The sequence below is a fragment of the Epinephelus fuscoguttatus genome, linkage group LG19 (assembly GCF_011397635.1).
Source record: "Epinephelus fuscoguttatus linkage group LG19, E.fuscoguttatus.final_Chr_v1".
Lineage (NCBI taxonomy): Eukaryota > Metazoa > Chordata > Actinopteri > Perciformes > Serranidae > Epinephelus > Epinephelus fuscoguttatus.
Window position 1 is genome coordinate 27791557 of NC_064770.1, and position 24323 is coordinate 27815879.

Genomic DNA, 24323 nt, shown 5'->3' on the forward strand with positions numbered 1-24323 from the left:
TATATAAATATAATTCTAATTAATCAAAATTACTTCATTTTCATTTTAAAAGAAATAACAAAGAAAAAACTTTAAAAAAATTTTTTGTGTTCATACAACTAAAAAGAGACTGTATGGGCTGCATGATGAATTGAAACAAAGCACAAATGTAGATTAATTTAAAAAAATATACAAAAACAATATTTTTGTCAGAAATATAGACGAGGAAAGGTTGTGTTGGGGGAATGCATATTCATTTTTTAACACTGGGTGGTACTTGGACTGTCAATAACTGGGTATATTACCTTTATTTATTTAATTGGGTGATAAATAGATTGGGGATAGTTGTACATTAGTAAATAAATTTGGGAATTTGTTGAAATAATACTGTATATGAGTTAAAAAAAAAAAAGAAATGTAAGAATTCATTCATTCATTCAAAAGCTGATTCACTGCATTAAGAAATCTAGAGTGCTTAACACTTAACATAATTTCCCTCTAAATATTGTACATTGTCCAATGATGTTTTGTATTACTATTAGTCTCTATTAAACAAGGACCACACACACACACACTCACAACACACACACACAAAACAATCTCAAAATTGAGAGGAGATGATTTGCACCAGATTTAGCTATTAGCTAATTTCCATCTGCAGTCCCTGGGCAGGTAAACACAGAACAATCACCAGATGCTAAAAACAAAATTTACATGCAACATCATTACATAGTCTCTATCGCACTAACAATTACACAAACAAATCTACAAGCACACATCAACATATAAATGCCAGCACATTCATCCAGTACAACTATGAAATTACAATTCATGAATATTAAAAACCTGAATCACGGTCAAATTAATGTTGACATGACTGGTTGCTCATTATCCATTTAATGTTGTTGGAGAGTAGACTGTCAGAGTGGACAGTGCAGGAGGGTGTTGATAAGATTTAGGCATCTTCTGTCCCCATTAAAAGCAAAACAGAGGCACCATGCATGTGGAAAATTAAGCTGAAACAGCCACATGGTAAAGTTTTAAGCCCAGAACACCCTCAGTACATTGCTGACTGTCATTTCAGCAGACACTGCAGGCCCCTGTGTCGCTTGCTTACAATGCTCTGCACCACTCTGTTTTATATCACTGTTTAAAGGGGCCACAGGGAGGCAATACAGCTGAGGTACAGCTGGCTAACATCTGGGATATAATTTTGAAATAAAGGGATCGGAAATTAATCTGAATCATAACGCAGTCCTGCTCTGCTAACAGCAGACACCAGCTGATCCAGTTCAAAGCTGTCCATCGTATATCTTATTCTTTATCCTGACTGCACAAGATTTACCCTTCTGTCTCACCACTGTGTGACACATGTCAAGAATCAAAGGGAACACTGTCTCACATTTTATGGCTCTGCCCTTCATTTACTGGATTCTGGCCCAGAATATTTTACTGGTACTCAAAGGCCCGTAAAAGCACCATCCAATTGGACGCTGGACTTGCCATCTTCGGTTCCTCACAGTCCGCTGTGTACTTTCCTACAGACATGCAACAGCCCTTGATGCCACTGGGGATGACTTTTACTAAAAGACTCATTTCGAGGGACTGGAAATCACCCTCTCTATTCCGTCCCTCCACAGATGGATGGCTGACATGATTTGAGTCATACGAATGGAGAGACTGAGGTTCTTGAGAAGCAATTCAATTAAAAAAAATTCTCTGCAATCTGGGACCAATTTCTTGCTTATCAAGACAAAGTCGCGGGAGGATGAGTAACTTACCTAGCTAATTTCTCATGGGCTTTGCTTGAGATCTAATGCATAGCACTCCTAAGCACTCTGTACAACCGGTAGTCTTTTACTATTATTTTATTTATTTTTCACCTGTACATGTTAAGTTGTCCCGTTACTTAACTGTTTTTGTTGATACCTCTAAGCATTTCAAGATAAGCCCAAAAATAAAAACATATCTATAAAATAATAATAATAATAATAATAATGATAATAATTTTAAATAAATACGAATCTGCTTTTTGCAGAAACAGATCTGTTATAAATAAGCAGTGATGTATGGGGTGCCGTTTGTAAAGTGGCTCACGCTGAAAATAACATCAACATTTTGCCACATTTAGCTTCAAACAATGTTTAAAAAAGTGTTGTGAATTTTTTAACGTCACCTTTTACCACATTTACAGCAATATTTGTTGACTTAGAAATATATTAAATAGTTAAATCTAAATATTAAATGTGGCACCTAAATGTTAAATGTTAAATCTAAATATTAAATCTAAATATAAATATTAAATCTAAATGCTAAATATAAATATACATGTTAAATCTAAATGCTAAATATAAATATAAATGTTAAATCTAAATATTAAATGTAAATATAAATATAAATGTTAAATCTAAATGCTAAATATGAATCTAAATGTTCTGGCTGAACCTAAATATTTAGCTAATATGCAAATTCACACTGCTGGTCACCGGAAGTACCAAAATAAAAGCTCGAGATGGTCAGACTGTGTTTATAGAATCAAATAACGAATTAAAACCAACTTATTGGGGGAAATGGACACTTGAACATACATTCGCGTGATAATAACTACCTAAAATAACAAGAAACATGTTTGGAGAAATTTTATTTGATGTGTACTTTGAGTTGTTAGTGTCCCTTCAGAGGGAATCACCTTGTTGTTTACAAATACTTCCGGGTAGAAAACCAGCGGAGTTTAGCTGCATATATATATGCATATCTCACATTTTTCACATCACTATATCACCATTTAGACTAATCTGGTGTTTGTAAAGTCTATAAACACAATGATTGAACAAACATTACTATCACGTTCTGAAATTAATAACATGGTTATCGTAGATTAGCGGGGCTAACCGTTAGCTGTTAGCCCCGTTAGCGGTGTCTGTAATGACTCACTAACTCTAAACGGTCCGTGAAGAAAATGTTTTTTCCAGCGGATATCTTAGTTACAACATGATTGAGCTAACTGGAGTAGTTTCATGTCATATCCGACAACGGGAGGCTTTTAACAGATGACGTCCTGATGTTAGCTTTGCTGCTGCTGCAGCCACTGATGCTTTCTAGACATTGCCCAGACAGCACGCATACGTCTCGCCGACGTCAGCACGATGAATAAAGTTGCATCGGCAAGACGTATTATGGACAGCGTTTGCTCATTGGGAAGACGTCGCCGAGACATCGGCATTTGGTAAAAAATGCCCTCCAGACGATGTTTGGACGATGAATCAAAGATGCTCAGCGCAGCCCCTCTACAGCTTTTATACAACCTTTATTTAGGTTGGATCATTCAATTAGTATAAATATCTCCATATCCATAGTCGAAATTAACATGTATTTACTTAAAATGTGATAGGAATATGGCAATATCATAACAAAAAAACAATATGCTTGACCACTAAATAGCTTTGTAATATTGTGTGTGGATAAAATAAAGAGACAAGTACGATTCAAGTTCGTGATCATAAATTTATTTCCAGCAGCATATCCAAAAGAGCCCCAGCACAAAAAGGATAAACAGAACAGAAAACATACGGCAGGTCGGGAGACGAACACAGGCAGCAGGGTCCGGATTGCTTGTTAGAAATCATAATTGTTTAATCCTTGTTTTTTCTGGATCCCGATAAACACACAGACACAAACACTACAGCTGTTCCAGTTGTCATGCTGGCTGATCTGCGTAAGACGATCTGACAGCTGTGATTCCATCCTGCGCGCACTTAGAGATTTATTGGGCTTTACAATTCTAATAATAATTCATTTTTTCCTTATTAGTGAGATTAAGTTTAAAGACGCACGCACACGGCTGTTCAACATATATGAAGGTGTTTTGCGATTGTGATGTGTGTGCGCCTCAGCTGTGTGCGAGACACACGTGCACGCCGTTAACATATTTACACTTAATTGCTGATAGAAAATATGTTTAAAGGACACTTTACTAATCCACACTCCTGTATTCTGCGGTTCCTCCGCTGGTGCGAGCCGAGGCTGCCAGAGCGAGCCTCGTGTAATAACAAAGCAATAAATAGTAGGCTAGTAAGATCAGTCAATTAGAATATGCGCTTTGTGTTAATTAATAGTCTGTGTTGTGTTTTACCGGCGCACAACACGCACACACATATCTGCTGCATGTTTTATGACCATAAACTGTCACCCTACATTTTTTTCTGAATATATTTTAATGTGTTCTGTGTTTAAAAAGATAAATAAATAAAACATTTTCGGAAATGGTCTTGATTACATTTCCCGGGAATCCACACACCTCACTGGCAGGACAGGACGGCAGTTTGACAGCCCGAGGATGGTGGAAGTGGACAGTGTTTGTCATTTCCATATAATTTTTTGTCAAAGCCACAGGGAGCCACTCAGAAGATCAAAGAACCACATGAATAGGGCTGCACCTTATGATTTTTTTTTAATTATTTGATCAACTAATCTGAGGATTATTTTTAATCATTTGATTAATAAAATAATTAATTTACCTAAAATAAATATCAAAAAAACTCTCATTAATATTTCAGTATTTTATTCAATTAATATCCACAGACACATAGCTCATTAGAATAATAATGGTGACATCTTTTAAAGTTAGTTTGTAAAGTTAGATTTCCACCATATCTATTAGACTCGCGGCTGCGGTACTTTCCAAGGTGCTAATGCGCTGTCCAAGGTGCTGATCCTGACCATGTTCATTGGTTTGTTTGTTCGGTACTGTTTTATGGTTATTTTCTGTAGTTATTTTTGCACAATTTCGTACTTCGTAGTTTGACAGAGTCCATAAATAGCCTTTTGGAGGTGTGTGGATTAATATTTTCCCATTTTCTATCCTGGAAACAGAGGCGCTCTATCCCGATGTATGTATGTATGTTCCCAACCTCAACACTTTAGTGTATTTTCTGCTGATATTGAGGAAGAAGATCACCATTTCAATAGGCTATTAATCAACATTATTATGAACATAAAATAAAATTGTATGCATTCCCTGGAGAATTTGGCGTCTTTCTTCAGTGAGGTTCACTTTGTGCCACAGCCAGCTCATGGTAAATCCATCACATGCAGTATTTCATCCCGATAGGTTTTGGATTAAATATAAATCCAGTGATCTTTAAGCTCCGAGCTTCACCTGGGATTTTATCTGAGATTCTAAAAGTTGCAGCAAACATAAATACAGCGGATTTTATCCATCCAGCACAGCGCACAGTTTGCATCTTCATTGTTTAATATTTTGAACTATTTCCACACAAAGCTGGTGGCAGACAGCGTGTTATGTGTCTCATTCAGATGGTAGAGACAAAAGTTATTGTATTAAGTGAATTCATAACATGCTTGAATTCATGGAGATTTGTGATTGTTAACCAATTAGTAAATGCACCCGGTGTACTCAGCTGGTAGCAAATAGGAGCCAGCAAACATACACACACACACAGCCCGAGCTTGATCGCACATAGCTGCCGAACTCCAGACCACTCTGGAGGAGAGGCGGAGGCAGAGTGGAGCTTTTAGGCAAATAAACATCGTGAGTCACGATTCTGTTCGGATTCAACTTCATGAACGCACAGATGTACAGAGAAGGGAGGGGGGACTGTAAAATGGAGGGTCATGACAGAAACAACTGGAGTCTCTTGCGCTTTCCAGTGACGGTGCACTAAAACACACCCTGAGGCGGATATTAGCTTTACTTCCAGTACGAACACACCAACAATAACCCATAACCAGTACCGAACCATGAGAAACGATTATACCGGGCCATGTTAAATAAAGGCACAAACCCAGCGCTTCACTAAGTCAGCTGCCGGTTAACCACTAGCTCCGCAGCTGTACAAACAACGAAGCCGGATACTAACAGCTAACGCTAACTAACGTTACCTGACCCTTTCCCGAATTCAACATTAATTTATTATCCAGAAGGGGATTGTTCATGTGTTGGAAAGACTTAAAACTACCTAGCAATGGCGTTTGCTAATCGCTAGCTAGCTAGCAAGCTTGTTAGGAGTCGGTGTCTGACCTCTTTACCTTCACCAGCACACCCGGTCGGGACTTAGCAACTAGCAACTTTATTGAATGTCATATTCACAAAATAACTATTTTTATGTGAGCTTAAAATGGGCTTATCTGAAGACCAGTTGACACCGATGAGAGGCTGTGTCCTCCGTCTTCAACGCCGGCTCTTTGTTCCGTTGGCGCCAATTGGATGAATTGCAATGGGCCGATCCACAGCCGACCTATCTCCGACTTTGAAATAGAGCACATAAACCCGCCCTCTGGCAAACCATGTCCCTGCTATGGGCCGATGCTTCTCAGACGCATCAACAGCCGTTAGAATCCCGACGCACGATCTGAGGCCGACGTCGGCGAGACGTATGCATGCTGTCTGGGTGTGATTTCCCAAAACTGAATAAATACCACACATTGCAACACAAAACTGCTTTGCTTGCTCAATCATGTTTTAACTAAGACATCCGCTGGAAAAAAATTTTTTTTCACGGACCGTTTAAGAGTTAATGAGTCATTACAGACACTGCTAACGGGGCTAAGAACTGACGGTTGTTAGCTTAGTTTAGGTTGTTAATCCCTCCGAAGGGACACTAACAACTCAAAGTACACGTCAAATAAAATTTCTCCAAACACGTTTCTTGTTATTTTAGGTAGTTATTATCACGCTAATGTATGTTCAAGTGTTCATTTCCCCCGATAAGTTGGTTTTAATTCGTTATTTGATTCTATAAACACAGTCTGACCATCTCGAGCTTTTATTTTGGTACTTCTGGTGGGAACTGCCCATTGGTTCGACTGCCCATTGGTTCGACATCCCATTGTTCTGACCATATTAAACTCATTGTTCTGAAGTCCGTTCCGAAATCATCATGATGCCCTGTGGTTAAGGTCTGGTTAGGTTTAGGCACAAAAACCACTTGGTTAGGGTCAGGAAAAGATCATGGTGTGGGTTAAAATGAAAAAGAAAGTGACAAACACATAAGCCGTGAGCCTGCTCCGCCTCAAGCCGGTCGCGGCACACCATACGCCCGCCGCGAGCCGTTCAGCACCGCGGACAGTCGGACTAATGGGATGTCGAACCAATGAGCTGTTGAACCAATGACATGGACCCCTTCCAGTGACCGGCAGTGTGAATTTGCATATTAGCTAAATATTTAGTTTCACCCAGAACATTTAGATTTAACATTTAACATTTAGATTTAACATTTAGATTTAGATTTAATATTTAGATTTAACATTTAGGTGCCACATTTAATATTTAGATTTAACTATTTAATATACTTCTAAGTTAACAAATATAGCTGTAAATGTGGTAACAGGTGACGTTAAAAAAATTCACAATACTTTTTTAAACATTGTTTGAAGCTAAATGTGGCAAAATGTTGATGTTATTTCCAGCGTGAGACACTTTACAAACGGCACCCCATAGTGACGAGCCCAGTCTTTGCAATCTTGCAGACTGGCTTGAGACATCCCTACTTGCAGACACAAACACACACTCTAACTCACCCACACACGCAAATGCCACACATACAAAATAGGCCTTTCACACTGTAAGGAAAAAACATGTAAGAATACACATACTTTCTGTCACACACACAGAAACTCACTTGTGCTGGTGAGTACAGTGTCCGGCTGGAGTCACGGGAGTTGTACCCTCCTGGGTGTGCACTGCCTGCTGACTGTCGCATCCTCCTCACTCCTTCTCCCCTCTCTCCGCTCGGACATCCTCTGTCCTTTCCCCCTGCTGTTCCTCCAGGTCCAGCAGTGACTAGTCCTTTGTCCACCCTCCCACCCCCGCAGCCGGGGGCGCCCATGCAACAGAGGGTGCCCTGGGCCAGCTCCAGCTCAATTTCTGCATCCATCTCCGCCTCCTCTTGGGCCTCCTTGTTGGAGTCGTCCAGGTGCTTCATCAGCACGGCCACCACCACATTGATGAGCACGAACTGGGCGGTGAGCACGAAGGAGACAAAGTACATGGGCGAGATAAACTGAAGGCTGGGATTGCAGGCATAGTCCGCTTCGACGCCATTGTCTGGTGGGCACTCCCGCAATGTGTCCTGGTGTCACAAAGGCAGAGGATTAGGAAAAACGAAGGACAGGGTTAGTTAGGAGTAGAAGAAGAAGGGCTGTGTAAAATGGGCAGGTCCAAGAGACAAAATACATAAGCCATCCGCAATGCAATATCTTATGGATAATGCTTTGTGAACATACAGGAGGTGGACGAAATTACAGGATCATCTTAAAAGAATACTTTACCCCCCAAATGATCATTTGTATTTCAATTACTCATCCTTACTAACTTAATTTTTCTCGCATGCCTCCACGGTGAACGAAGAATCCAAAAACTGAGAAAATTCTTAATGAATTGAAGTAAGAGGGGTCGGCGTTTAACGACAGCAAAACTTTATCTCAACATTTATTTACAAGCTGTCAGACAACTCGTGCAGGATAATCCAGGTCTCACTGGATCAGCACTTCCCACACAGACAGCCTTTCCTGTCAGGAAACTGAACGAAAAGAGAACTTGTTAACCCTCTCCTCTAAGCCTAAATTTTACCTTGTTGAACACAGGAGCTGTTGATCTACTGCTGCCTCAGTTTGTGTTTTTGTGTGACTTTGCTCAATTCGAACTAAGCCTTTAAAACAACAAATAACACAAACAAACTAAGTGTTCAAAGCAGCGGTAGACCAGCAGCTCCAATGTTCAGCAATGTAAAACTGCTGTTTTTGTCAGTGGAGCCTGGCTTTGAGGGAGCATCAATTAGTTTCACTTTCAGTTCAAGCCCTTGTGTGGAAAAGGCAATCTGTTTGGGAAGAACTGAGCATATTACTGGATAAGTGAGACTTTGATTTTACTGCATGAGTTGTGTAAGAGTTTTGGATGTTTTGATGTAGTTTTGCTGTTGTTTAAAGCGGGATTTATACTTGTGTGTCAGCTCTATGCAGAACCTACGCCGTAGCCTATGCATGTGGCCTACACTGTTGTGCACATTTATAATTGTGCGGTGGTGTGTATGTCACTCTGCAATTACACGTCCATAACACTGGTTGGCGGCGTAGTTTCTGCGAAGTGCTGTAAAGTTGAGTTGATTCAAAACACACATTAAACATGGCTTAATAGAGTAATAATTATAATTGAATGAAAAATGAATAATTGAATCAGCTTTGCTATAACTCGCAGCATTCACAGACAAAGCATTTGTCTTTATCTGGACACATTTTCCCCACAAATACAACATGCTAATGTTTTTAGCACAAGCCTATGACATTTTACATTGTATACATTAGCCTAGTGGCTAGCTGACTTTTCCTCTACTCATATGAAGCCAGGATAAATCACACACAAGACTTAAAATGCTATTATGTAGAGGTTTTATTGTCTTCACAATTTATTGTTTCTTATCTGTGAAATTAAAGTAAATAAAAGCTTTGTTTCCTCTGAGGGAAATGGTTTCAGCTTACAAAACTAGACAGGAGGTCTTTTGTCCATTTTTGGATCCCTCGTTCACAATGGAGGCGTGAGAAGTTATTCACACAACTTGAATGTAACATGGGGTGAGTAAATGATATACAAATGGTAATTTTTGGAACTAAATATTTTTTTAACATATATGAAACCGTATACAGCATTCCTGCAACAAATTCCAATTCTTTACATTTTCATTGCTTAAACAACAATAAAGAAATATTATTTTTCACTAATAACGACAGCATAAAGGTAGAGAAGAAGACAAGTCAAGATCTAAATGACCACCACTGAATCAAAATTGGTCTTCACATGAAAATATGAATGACATTTTCTCGGTAAAAGAATGCATCCAGCTCATGTTAACAAGGCTCTCTGTATTCATGACAACTTGTATAATCATCATACATTTAATTGTTTTGCGACTATGCAAAACAACAGGAGCTTTTTTTTTTTTTTTTTTAATTTCCTCTGTAGCATTATTCTAGTGGTTTTCCACTCTGGTTAACATGCGCTCAGCGGAGTTCAGTCAGAGAAAAACCAAAGTGACAAGTGTTTTCTGGAGGAAGTACACATATCTCACCCAGGCTGTGACCATACATAACAATTTTAGCCCTCTGAGCTCAAGCTGGTCTTTTCTGTCTAATTTGGCGTGACATTTACACACTTTGCTCCTTCACACAACATCTCTCTTTCCTTCCTTCACTCCTCTTCCATTTTATTTCTTTACATATTTTGTTCTTCGCAATCTGCATTCGCTCTCACTGTTGCTCGTGCCGCTCTATGTCCCCTTTTTCACTTTTGCTGTGTTTCACCCTCTGGAGAATAGAAAGCGTAATAACTGGTCAGCTCTTTTAACCCTCTTCCCATCCTCTTGTCCCCCCTCTTATTACAGTTTGCTGGTGCCTCCTTCTCTCCCCACTCCCTCTCCCTCATTCCTCTCTGCCACATCATCACTGCACGACTAATTACCACCCTGCCTCACCTGCCTCTCACTAAATCAAAGTAGGTCTACTTGTCTCAGAGCCCAGGTACTAATTTGACAGCTAAAATGACAGAGATTTACTCTGAGAGGGAGCATCTGTGGCCCGCTGGTTTGCTTCATGGCCCGCTACCATCCACACGACCTGTATCCAGCGTGTTTAATGGTCCACGCCCGACACGCTCCAGCATAATCTCTATTCCCCTCGCAGCCTAGGTGTGCGGAGGAGTGGTGATAGCTGCCGGTGGTAGAAGATGTGTGTTTAGGGAAAATTGGTGTTTTGTGTGCGTGTGCAATGAGGCACAGTCACTCCCCTGCCCATCAGTAAGAAAATCTGTGCTCCCGGTGCTGAGCAAGCACATTCCCTTTTCATCAGCGAGCATCACTAGAGTGGAAGATAGGATGGAGGAGAGACATAGAGGAGTTTGACTCTTGTTTCTCTCAGAGCATCTCTTCACTGTTTTCTGTCTTCTGTATTTCTGCCCTTTCAACCACAAATACTATGTAGGTTGATGGAAGTTTTACTCTTTGCCTATGTATTGTAGGCTTTGCACATGTTCTGGTCGGTTGGTTGGTTGATTAGTCGATGCTCTTGTCCAACCAAATTCTCACTGGTCAAACAATCACTACTATTAATTTCATAAAGCTGTGTGTCCACCAACATGTTTCTTCCCCGCTCAAAATGCTAGGCACTCCTCAGAAAACACCCAGATTGGCGCATGTGAGCACTTTGAAGGGGCAGTATTTTTTCAGTTGAGATGCTTTAGTTGCATCTGCTTGCTATGATATTGCCTATAGAGTAGGCTACTTGCACTGGCCCTTGCTCTTTATGAAAGTAATCCGGGATTTATACTTGTGTGTCAGCTCTATGCATAGCCTACGCTCATAGCCTACGCTGTTGTGAGCATTTATACTTGTGCAGTGGTGTGTCTGTGTCACTCTGCAGTTACACCTCCAAAACACTAGTCAGCATCGGAGTTTTCTGTGAAGTGCTATGAAGTTTAGTTGATTCAAAACACAACCAAAACACTTGAAACATGGCTTAGTCGCAGCAATTTCAAACACAAGTACACAAATCAGCTTCACTATAACTCACAGCATTCACAGACAAACACTTGTCTTTATCTGGACACATTTTCCCCACAAATACAACATGCTAATGTTTTTAGCACGAGCCTATGACATTTTACATTGGATAAATTAGCCTAGTGGCTAGCGGACTTTTCCTAGAATCTATATAGAATCTACATCGACACAGAGCCTACAGCTCAGGTACAGCGTTGATTCGACACAGAAGTATAAATCCCGCGCAAGGCTGAAGCATGTAGCAAAAGAGGATGGACCTGTCAGTCTATGTAGCCAGCAGTATTAGTTTCTTCTCCATTGTTGTTGTTTAGCAGGTTTGTACATGTAGGATGTGACTGTTGGTCTTAATGGTACTTGTCCTGCCCCTCCTACCCTGTGATTGGACGGCTGGATAAAAAGTGACAGGGACAAGCACAGTGTTTACTTAAAGTTGCACATTTTTTAACTCTCCAAACCAGGAAAAAAGCCAAATGGGCAGCACTCAGTGCAGAATAGATGCTCAGTGCCTCATTGTGCTGCTGGCGCTTGTAGAATAGCGCAAATATGTGGGGGTCCTACTGCACACTGGCCTCGGGAAAATAATGCTTTGGTGGAGACACAACTTTAACAGGTACACTGTGGCCAGTTCAGACTTCTTTTCCTCACTGAGCAATTGTTTGGTTTAAGAGTAGGTAGAACTTCAGTCAACCAAGATTTTCTTTGGTTTGACTACAGCCCAACTGTTCTGAATGTAATTTGTACCTTCATGATGCCATTCCAGTTGTCGCCCGTGGAGACTTGGAACAAGGTAAGGAAGGCCATGCCAAAGTTTTCAAAGGTAGCGTGACGACTCATTCCCTCACAAGGGTAGTCTTCATTGCAAACTGAGGACGAGAGTGAGATGGGTGGATGGATGGAGGAAGAGGAGAAGTTATCAGCATAAGAAAGAGGTGAGAGGATAAAGGGAAAATGGAACAGGAAGGGGACAGGGACAACAAAAGAAGAAGAGACTTGTGAATTTGAACACAACACTTAACACATCATTTCCCCCAAAAACTGCAGAGGTATGCACCATTTCTGTCGCTAAGCTGCCTGAATGACTGTCCAAACAGGCCAACTCAGTGTAGACACAGTCCGTTATCAAATCAGTAGCAATGTGACCAAACACTCTATTTGTCTTTGAGCTTATATCCCAAGATAATCTCTGGAATGGCCTCAAGAAAGAGACACTTGCATTCGCCACTAATCCTTTCTCCTGCCAAGCTTCAATAGGAAGCAATGTTGCCACGGGCTGCAGCTGCAGCACACAAGGGAAATGTGACAGTTCGGAAGACATATCTTCCAACTTCAATGTGGATATTTTAGGACAGTACTTATGTATCAGAATACTGGAGAGTGGGTTGATTCCCTAATGGCTGTCTGACTGCAGGAGAGAGAGCTGATGAAAAGGAATAAAGAATGGAGAGGAAATAAGGGGATTTTCATAATAAAGTTAATACAAGTCCTCATGCTTTTAAGTGCACAGGCTGACTTTGCCATAATGAGTGAACCAACACTGGAAGCCACAGTTTTATTTAGCCACTGGGACAGACATGGACATATGTTGAGTTTTAATCGCCTTACACCTATAGTGATGATGTGTGGACAATGTGCTCATCGAGTAGAGCATAATCCTTTCATCTCAACACCGCCACATACTGTACATACATATGACTGATCAAAGGATTAATCCAGCTTGTGAGGGAGCTTATGTACATTGCCACATATATACATATATATAATGGTGCATATGTTTGTACCAGATAATACACATTTATTTTTTAAGCGAGACAAGGAAGGTGAGATTAGACAATACCAAACTCGGGAACACTGGAGGACATGACTGTATTAACATGATGGAGCAAAAACATGGATTGCGTACCTACATTGGCGAAGGCATTAAAAAAAAAAAAAAAAAGAAAAAGAAAAAAAAAAAAGAGTAAAGGTAATACATGTTTCAAAGTTTAGCCCATCCACTGTAGAAGGAAAATCTATTCTTCTGCAGACAATTCCCCTTCAAAGGCTCACAGGAAGCTGGAGTTAGAGCTCAACATGACCCTAATTATTTGGTCATTTATCCCATCACACTGGCCTTCACATCAGAATATATTTTCACAATAAATAATAAATGTATCAAAGTTTTAACAAATGTGATCTAGTGGCATGCGCCAGTTGATACACTTATATATAACAGCGTTGGTTCTTGAGTCTTTAGAGTACTCAGGATTTTTAGTTCAAAATACTGTAAACAGTTTGTTACCCTGTAGAATTTGCTTAAAGGTATACTATGCAGGATTTTCCTATAAAACAATGTATGGACTCATACAGAAGTAATCCTTCTCAGGCCCCGTTTCCTCCAAACACTTTCAGTATGGTACCTTTGGAACCAAAAATAACCCTTCAGACACGGTACCTAGACCCTAGCGTTTCCACCGCAAACAGTACTCTTTCATGTGGGCGGGAATTTGAAGTTGTCACTCACTGCTCCGTCCAGCACTCACTGCATTTCCTCCTTTATCAATCTGCACCTTGTTTATTGTCCACAGAACAGGGTTGCATGCTGACATTTTCAGATCAAAATAAAACAGGCTGCAGTGAGAGTCTCTCTCCATGGAATATTTAAAAATAGCAGGTTTGTGCATTTAGTCCTTCTCAGGCAAGCTCAGGGGTGTAGTGTTGCTGAAGCCCACAGGAACAACGCTCCACGACACTTTTTTTTTCTCAGAGTGAGGACTGGGATATGTCCAGTTCATATAATACGGTTGAAATGAATATGTATTTATAAACGCTTGAAGATCTACTCATTACTAAAAGTGTATGTCATAAAAAAATTGAAGTGATGGTCAAAGTTGTCAGTGAAATTTAAGGTGTCTTGATGAATTCATGTCGTCACCTCATGCATTGACTAACATGTTAACAACAAGTTCACATTCCACCTTAAAAGTACCCCAACAGAGGGGTGACCAAAAATGGGGACAATACAGAACAGTTCCATCGGTACCATCCACAACTTTTCACAGTGGAAACAGAAAAATAGTGCACCGAACTGAACTGTACTATACTGCTCAGTGGAAACGGGGCTTACGACACACTAAAAGTGTGTGGCAGTTTATTTTTCTGCAGTGTCTGCATTCTATATTCTTATTTTGTGTGTCTAAGACATTTATGGCCATCTTCCCCCACAGCACTCAGGTGAGGCTAGGGCTTCATAAAAAGGTAGCAAACAGGTGCCAGACTGTAAGCAGCAGGCATCCAAGAGACACAGCACTGAAAAAACACAAGTATGGCGTGGCGAACTGCCAAACTAAAGTGAATCTGATGCTGGCTCTTACTTTTGCTGCCGGGCATGTTCAAAAAACAGTAAACGACAATCCTGCATAGTACACCCTTAACATTGTTTATATTTAAAGTGCATGGAGCAAAAACATGGCAACTACGTGTCATGAGCACTCACCAAGTTCTCCAAATAGCTCTACTCCTAAGGCGGCGTAGATGAAAAACAGCAGCATAAAGAGCAGGCCCAGGTTACCCACCTGCAACAGACACATACACACAGACAGGAGAACATCTTACCATGCACACGTTATAAACCACTTGACAGCATTTTAACATCATTAACAACAAAGTGCTACCTAAACAGTATAACGGCTGGATTTATGTTCAACAAAAACATCTAAAAGTCATTGTTAATGGGCCCTGTGATGAATCAGCTATAAATGTGCTTGGTGTAATTCAGCCACATTTTTAAGTACTACTCAAGTGAACTTTGTTAAAGTCCCAGTGAAACAGAAGTTAGAGCATCTTTAGCTTCTGTACGGGGACAACTCCCAGGAGTTTTTGCCCACTAATATCCAAACACACATTTCTTCCTATCTCTCCATATTGCTCTTTTTGCTAATACAACCCACAGGTGGTGAAGTTCAGATTTTACTCAATGTTGTGACTAGCAGTTCTCCCAAAGTCTCATTTGATTGGATGAAATTTTGTAAACGCCCTGAGTGCAAGATGAGTCATCAAACATTTTAAACCATTTTACAGGAAGAAAAAGACAGTTGTTTCGTTGTAAAAACACTCTACATACTGTACATCTGTATGAAGAGAGGGTCACCTCTAAAGCTTTGTCTATTGTCTCAGACTCTCAACATCCCCTCCATGTTGAGTGTCAGCTGCTTCCATCAGGGCAGAGGTTTTGCCTCCCTTCAGGTAGCACTAAGTGTTACAGATCGTCCTTTGTCCCATCTGCTATCGCTTATCTTGTTGCACTCATGACTACTGTCTGGGGACATTAAAGTTCCCCTTACCTTACTCTGATACTGATTTTTTGACATATATTTGGCATATAACAAGAAATAAATGAACAATCATCACCGGGACACTGGTTTAAAACTGGGTCTTAAAACCCTGCTACTGAACACATTAGCAGGAAATCAAATAAAAGGTGTAAAGAGTGTGTGTTTAAATATCACTCAGGACTCCAACTGGTTTTTAACATGCTGCTCACACACTCTGCACAGTTTTGCAAACCATTGCACAACTTCCTCTGATGCAACTGAACCCCCTGACGCTGTGATTTTTTGAGTTTGGGCCTTGGCTCTGTTCCATCACGAAACAGCCTTCTGTTACTGCAACTTAATGGTGATGATGATGTTGCACGGTAAACACTCAGGGCAAAATCTAATCCCATTACAGGGATACAAAACCCAGTCTCCTATTCACTGTCTTTAGCACTCTGCTAACAACACGGCTCCACCGGGAATGAGCAAATGCACTGACAAATAGTTGCTATAATTATACTCCATGTGTGCCAGAGAGAGGTTTAGATCACTCCACCTGTTTTTCAGGGGAAAGATGCTTTAAATCTGCTGTTGGGTCCAGGAATGATGCATCAACATTATGGCAATGACAAAGCTTCTTCTAAAGAGACTACATATAAGCTGCAATGCAAATAAAGTTTATTGAAACAAATTATACTGAGATACTCTGGGTGGATGCTTTTTGGCTCAGATGGAAGCAGACAGCGCTATAATGATGTCTAGTTGTAGCAGACCTGGTTACGGAAATGTCTGGGCCCTTCAAAATCTACTGTACTCATTTAATGAAAAATCCATTTTCAGGAGAGGTAGTTTTTTGAATTTTTTGAAAGCAACAATAAACGTTTATTTTCTTTTAATAAGTGACGGTGAACAGTTTGGTTCAAAATAAAATGTGGTTATCATTGCTCATATTTGGGATGAAGATGATTAAGGTTCCTCCCTTGCAGCTGGGCCCCAGAAAGCTTTTCCCTTCCCCCCCTTACTGGCGACCCTGGATTGGAGAGAACAATCATGGTGAAAAGCAGGGTTTTGATTATGATGCCTGGTTTGGAGGGGAAGTCAAACAACTGTGATTGAATTTAGGTTTTATTCAATTATCAATAATTATTTACAATGAGACTGCAAAGCATCTAGCAAAAGATACAATTTGCACATATTACAACCACCACTTTTCATACTCAAGGTTTAAATATCTTTGTTTACATGTCTCGTCTCCTTTAAAATTATTTGCAATAAAAACTGATAGGCTGAATGCTATTATTTACATTTTAATGCTGCCAAAGACTTTAAAGGTCTAGTGTGTAGAATTCAGGGCAGAGGCCAGCAACCTTTACTACCAGAAGAGCCATTTGTGGGCCAATTTTTTTTTTTTTTTTTTAACAAAGTCTGTTTGGAGCCGCAAAATATATTTGAGCCTATATATAATAATAAAGGTAACACAGCCTTATGAAGTCTACATCAGCTTATCAACACTACTAATAGGTCTAATCATTAATATGTTTTACTATAAGGTGGCTACTCTGCTGTATGTTTTTTATGATTATTTGGAACCTTGCAGTGAAAGTAAACAAGTCTGTCTATTAAATTCAATATTTTCCTCCAAGACCTTTCCTCTCTGGATTTGGAATCCACAGCGAGCTCTGCTAAGGAGACTCAAGACAAACCACCACTCTTGATGTTCGGCAAAGTGGCACCAGGCTATAGACATAGCTATGACTCACATAAATGAATATTAAAATGTTAAAAAAAAAACCAACTGGGATTCATTTCCATGTAGCCTAATTTTTGGTCAAAGCCATGGGGAGCCATTAGAGAGGGGCTAAAGAGCCACATGCATTGATTTAGGGGGATATTTATGGCACAAAGTGAATAAAATATGTTTTCTTTAGTGTATGATCACCTGAAAATAGGAATCATTGTGTTTTGTTTCCTTAGAATGAGCCATTTATATCTACATAGGGAGTGGTTCCTCCTCCATGGTGATTACCACGTTGCACCGCCATATAACTACAGTAGCTCAGAATGGACAAACCAAACACAGGCTCTACACAGCAGCGATTTGTTTTTTTTTTTTGTTTGTTTTTTTTTTTTTTTTTGCGTTGGCCACTGTAGTTGGAAGCCCAAGCAGCATTGGCTAGCTGCTAGGCTAATTTCTACAATGTAAAATGCCATAAGCTCATGCTAATAACGTTAGCATGTTATATTTGTGTTTAGTGTAAGACAGTTGTTTTGTCAGTGAACCTTGTGAGTTGTTATGGAGCCGAATTTTGTAATGTTGCCTTTGTTCAATGTTGCTGTTGTTCCTGGTTTTATATGAGCAGAGGAAAAGTCTGCTAGCTGCTGGGCTAATTTCTACAATGTAAAATACCATAGGCTCGTGCTAATAGCGTTAGCATGTTGTATTTGTGGGGAAAACATGTTTAGTATAAGACATTTGTTTTGTCAGTGAACCTTGTGAGTTGTAATGGAGCCGAATTTCGTAACGTTACCTTTGTTAAATGTTGTTGTTGTCCCTGGCTTCAGTTGAGGAGAGGAAATGTCAGTTAGACGCTAGGCTCATTTATACAATGTAAAATGCCATAGGCTTGTGCTAATAACATTAGAATGCTATATTTCTTTGAAAAACATGTTTAGTATAAGACAGTTGTTTTGTCAGTGAACCTTGTGAGTTGTTATGGAGCCGAATATCATAAGGTTACCTTTGTTAAATGTTGCTGTTGTCCCTGGCTTCAGTTGAGGAGAGGAAATGTCAGCTAGAGGCTAGGCTAATTCCTACAGTGTAAAATGCCAATAGCAGGTGCTAGGCTAGCAGCCCGTCTGTGGCAAACTGAACAGCGCTGGAGAAACACTGATTTGTAACATGAAACTACTTTTACCAGTGTTTTTGCTAGTTTTAATCACCCGGTCTGTTTGTTTTGGGGAGAAAGAGACCTCCACAGCTAGTTCTGCTGCTGATAAAAACCTCCTGAACAATGAAACTGAAGAAATTCTAACCGGGACAAGCATCAGCTGGTTTGAATCTGCAATCCTCACTGCTAAATCCCCTACATCTTACACACTGCTCCTTTGACATAAACACCCTGGTCAATGCTACACTGAGAGAGCTGCAGAAAGTGGTGAAAAAAGAATAACATTTCTGCATGCATACAGCGCAAGAGAAATGCTTAGCAGCATCTACAATCCAAAAATATTAAAGTTTACTTTTGATGTAGACAAATGTGCCCGATTACATGCAGCACAACCAGATGAGTCCCTTTGGAATGGGTGTAATGGAGGTAATTGCCACACAGCCTTTCAGTTGGAGTGCTGTAATAATTCTAAATGTGACTGGTCTGGGGTTTGCCTTAAGTACGTCTCCAAGTTAGTGCTATCCTGCCTGGTGTACTTAACAATCTGTGCCTCATAATGGCTCCAGTCTATGTGGGATAAAGAATGGACGCACTGTTGAGATGTTTTACTGGGAGGGATTTAATGCAGATGTATATAGGCTAATAATGACTTATCATACTGGATAAAAATAAACACAAGCTTTACTGTTTGTTCGAGCTAGTTGTTGCAGAGATTTAATATGAGAAACAGACAGAGTCCATGATTATGTCAAATTTTTTAAAAGCTAAATACAAATGGTTTTCACAGGGGACAGCTGTGATGTCCTCCCAAGCAAAAATGGCATTTCATGTGGTGTCCGCATCTGCCTAAGGCTATTCCTGAGGTTTCTCATCCGTTCCCAGAGCAGAGATGAAGCAACTGGCTCGACTTTAGTACCAACATGATATAGGCTATTAGTGGTAGTGAATGGCGTGTCGCAGCCATTTCGCATCAGTTGGGAGGAGAGGATAATGGAGGACGCGTGTGGGTAAAATGACTTTGTCTTGCTGCGTCTTCGCAAAGACAAACCATGAAAATGCATTTCTCTTAACATGTCAGCGAGCTATTAAACCTACTCACCCATTTAGTGTAAGTGTATGGATCGCTCATTACATCTCCATGTCCTGTCACGGCCTATTAACTGTATAAACTGCTTGGGGAACTTGTGAAGCATTCACATCATGTGTAATCTCATGACTTATTATTCCAGCAGACTTCTGTCCCCGTGTGCCACCGTGGCATTATTCATATTCCTCGCCTTCTTATTCCCATAGCAGTGCATTTGCTTGTTACTTTGTTCAGCTGAATCCTGAAGCCTTTGTTGAAATGTCAATACTGTCTTCAATATCCTATGTGAAGAGATGAAGAAACATTGGCAGCTTGCCATTTCATTTTCACTGTGATATATAGTGTAATATCACCTCAGGTTAATCTCTCGCCAGGTGTAACGCTTCCACTCTCACCCTCTCAGCACCTAAATATGCACACACACACATACACACAGAGAGGGACCTCCTGGAAATGTTTAATTAGCCTGAGTTTTAATTACCTCCCCTGGTGCCCTTGGGATGGAGCAAAGGGCTCAGTGTTAATGAGACGGGGATCAATAGAAAAGAAAGACAAGGAATCTGTTCTTCCTCACCTCTGCCTGCCCTCCTCTCCTCACACCACCTGTTTCCCTCTGTTTGCTTCATCTTACTTTTAATGGTCAATGGGTCACTTTGTGTGCATGTGTGTATCTGCATGTCCACACATGAGAATGTGCACCAGTCTCTGTCCTTAACCTGTCTGGACAGCTGTTTTTATTTAAGGAACTGTTTAACATTAAAATAACAAGATATAATGTGTTAAGTCGTGACATATAGAGGTACCAGGAGGCAAATTCTGTTGCCTTTAGTCAGAACCAGGCTGGTTGTCTCCCCGTTTCCAGTCTTGATACTAAGCTAAGCTAACTGGCTCCATACAGACAAGAGCATGGCATCGATCTTCTCAACCAACTCTTGGCGCAAAAAGGAAAGAAGCATAACTGCTCCCCTCTTGCTCTAAGGGAATAGTATGTAGGATTTAGTGGCATCTAGCATTTCGGATTGCAGACTGCAACCAACTTCTCACATATGCCAAGCATGAACTCTTGGTTAGAATTCCTTCAGTGTTCATGTTCAGGAGGTTTTCGTCAGGAGCCAAATTATCCGCAGAGGTCTCTTCCTCTCTAAAACAAATGGACCCGGTTATTAAAACCAGGAAAAATACTGAATAATGGGCCACTAATCCAGCACCTGCTAATGTGTGCACACCTTTTCTCTGATCCAGATGTTTGGGAAGTTTTTACCAGGAGCTAAATTATCCACAGAGGTCTTACTCCTCTGCAAAACAGATCGATCCGAAGATTTAAACTGGTAAAAACACGTAATTCAGCAGTTTCACATAAAAAAAAAAACAACAACGTTTTTCTGACATTCTTCGTGGAGGGGCTGCTAACTATGGTGCCAATATGCAAATGCCCCTATCTAGAGCCAGTGTTTACTTTGCCCATTCTGGGCTACTGTAGAAACATGGCGGACTATGTGGATGAGGACCTGCTCCCTATGTAGAAATAAACGGCTCATTCTAAAGTAACAAAAACAGGTCAGTTCTTACTGTCAGATGATTAACCTTCTGAGACCCGTACTCTTCTGTAGTATGCATTTTTAATTTCTCCTAGCTATTTGGGATCAGTAGGACCCAGTAAGTATAAAAAACATAACACTGTCAAGGATAATTAAGTCCCAACGTCCTCAAATATGACAATAATAAAGTCCTAATGTCCTCAATGAGACAACAATAAAGTCCCAATGTCTTCAAACAAGTACTTCCTAATTAACAGTGTCTTAGCTTGTTACTGTTGCTAAAATTGGTCGAACTTGTTGTCATATCAAACTACAAACATTATTAATCATGAATAAACAACTTTCAACCATAACATGTGATCAGGTTCTTGACCTTCTCTACTTTTGTGTCGGGATTGGCTGCAGACTGACTTGGCAGAGATGGCTGCCATCTTGTTTTTACATGGATTAGTGTATTGTGCTCTTGCTACCACTAGATGGCACAAAAAGTGTCCAGGAACAAGGACAACAGGTCTAAGTTATGCAGAATGAAGTACACGGTCCACTAAACCCAAAATGTGATGTCGTCATATGAGGACACAGGGTCTGAGGAGGTTATACATTAAAGAAAACACACTTATCATATTTTATTTCTGTCAGTATATGCCTCTAAATCCTACAAACTGGACCTTTAAGTTTTTAAAGTAATGCGAGTATCAAAGTTCAAACTGATGCGCCAAGAAAGACATTAGCGTACAGTAGAGGGGCTTCAGGCAAACATTTAATTCATTATTAATTAAATTAAACTAATTATTATTATTGATTAATAAACAGTGGGACACTGGTGAAGACATTCAGAGAAGTAAGACGCACATGAAAACCACATAAAATATCATATATACATTACAAGACTTGACATTTCTTCTGTTGTTTCCTGTTTTATTGCAAACTCATATGATGCTTCAAAGAAAACAGCCACGTCTTCAAGTCAGTAAGAATATAGCGCAAAGATGCATTCTGGGACTTTTCTTGAGAGTTGAACTTTCAGTGCACTGGACTGATGTTGACACTCGGACGGCCTAGAAACTGCCTGACTCCGTGGACATCTCACCACCAAATGAACTGCAGACTGGTTTAAGAAGCCCCCACTGTTTCTAGCACACTGTGGTCGCAGTGGGAGCCTGGGTACTCTCCATGGTGCTGAAAGTGAAAATAAGACAAAGCGCGTGTGTGTGTGTGTGTGTGTGTGTGTGTGTGTGTGTGTGTGTGTCAGTCTACCAGTCTGTGGCATGAATGAGTCATCTATTAGAGTTGCCTACAGGCCAGCAGAGAAAGAGAAGGAGGGGGTCTGTGCTACTCTGACTATTGACTGAGAGACTGGCCAAATCTCTCTCTTTGAGGGAGAGGCAGTGTCTTGGAATGTGTGTGTGTGTGTGTATGTGTGTGTACTCTACCTGAGGCAGGGCTTGGACCACCGTATCCAACAGGGCTCTCATTCCTGTCGCCATCTTCAGCAGCTTCAGCACTGAGTGTGTGTTAGAGAGGGAGACAGAGAGACTTTAAGTGTGGGCATTTAGGAGGAAATCCCTCAGGTTCAATTACAGGCTAAATGGGAAACATCTAACTGTGGAAAGGTCAGTTCTTAATTTACACCCCATGTAACACACACACACACACACACACACACACATGGTTGTACGCACAAAACAGCCCTTTAGACATGCTATGCTACAGCTAACTGACCTGTAAACGTTCACAGTTTCAATGGTCATATTTAACACATCAGCAGCAAGACCAAATCAATGTTCTGTTTTATTGAAAGGATTTACAGGAAGTGCGGCTGGGATAGGACTTGTGTGTGTGTGTGTGTGTGTGTGTGTGTGTGTGTGTGTGTGTTTGTGTGTATTTAACATGTGTAGTACCTCGTGCTATCCTCAGTACTCTCATGATCCTGATGATAGTGGGGTTGATGGGCAGGGCAGCGCTGATCTCAATCTCCTCCAGGGTGATGCCCATCACTGACAGAAGCACAATGGCGAGGTCCAGCTGGTTCCACCTAGCACACACACATACGCACGCACTCATGTGATGGAGGGAGGTGCACAAAGGCATTGCACCACACACGCAGACAAGGCAAATACACTGTAGACACAAATGCACTGGCATACTGGCGAGTTTGTAGGCAAGCAGGACCTTACAACATAAGGAGTTAATTATCAGTTATCTTTCAACGCTTCACTCTTCTTCATTTCTACCAGTGATGCTACAGCGCCTTGGTCCCAAAATAAATCCAACATTTGCAGCAAAATGCTTGTCAGACAATTTCTTTTTAAGGCTTAGGGACAGATGGGAAACAGATGATGCCAGATCAGATGAATATGGTCGGGAATCAAAACAATTTGAAGCCATAGTCATTGAAACATGTCAATTAAAGGGACAGTTCACCCCCAAATCAAAAATACATATTGTTCCTCTTACCTGTAGTGCCAATTATCAGTCTAGATTGTTTTGGTGTGAGTTGCCAAGTGTTGGAAATATCAGCTGTAAGGATGTCTGCCTTCTTTTAAATATAATGGAACTAGATGGCACTCAGCTCAGCTCAGCGCCAAAATATATAAATTTTAAAAACTCAACAGCAATGTCTCTTTCTGTAAATCATGACTCGGTTACACAAGATTATCCACAGACCTTGCTTACACTGTGCAGAAAGAAGTGTGCATCTACTACTAGCACAGCTAGCACCACTGAGCTAGCTAATGCGACAGCTCAGCCAACGAGGACCCCATAATGTTTACATCTCACACTGTTACAAGCACTAGCATCTCGTCCATGAGTAGATGCACACTTCCTTCTTCACTACACTTCTGAGAATCGCCACCTTAAGGTTGAGGAGGGGTTTGCGTGTCCCTGTGAACCTGAGAGCTGTGTTGTCCAGGGCGAATAGTCCCTGGTAGGGTCTCCCAAGGCAGAGTGGTCCCGAGGGAAGGGCCAGA

At 40.6% G+C, this 24323-nt stretch overlaps 1 protein-coding gene across 1 annotated transcript in view; it reads right to left on the bottom strand.

Moving 5' to 3' along the window:
- The window catches only part of cacna1ia (calcium voltage-gated channel subunit alpha1 Ia), a 138310-nt gene that overhangs the window by 23952 nt on the left and 90035 nt on the right, over positions 1–24323 (bottom strand). The window contains exons 26-30 of the mRNA XM_049561715.1: positions 23253–23386; positions 22785–22855; positions 15019–15097; positions 12288–12409; positions 7620–8069 (exon numbers count right to left, since the gene is read on the bottom strand). Coding sequence (XP_049417672.1) covers positions 7620–8069; positions 12288–12409; positions 15019–15097; positions 22785–22855; positions 23253–23386 — 856 coding nt within the window. The remainder of the gene's footprint in view (positions 1–7619; positions 8070–12287; positions 12410–15018; positions 15098–22784; positions 22856–23252; positions 23387–24323) is intronic.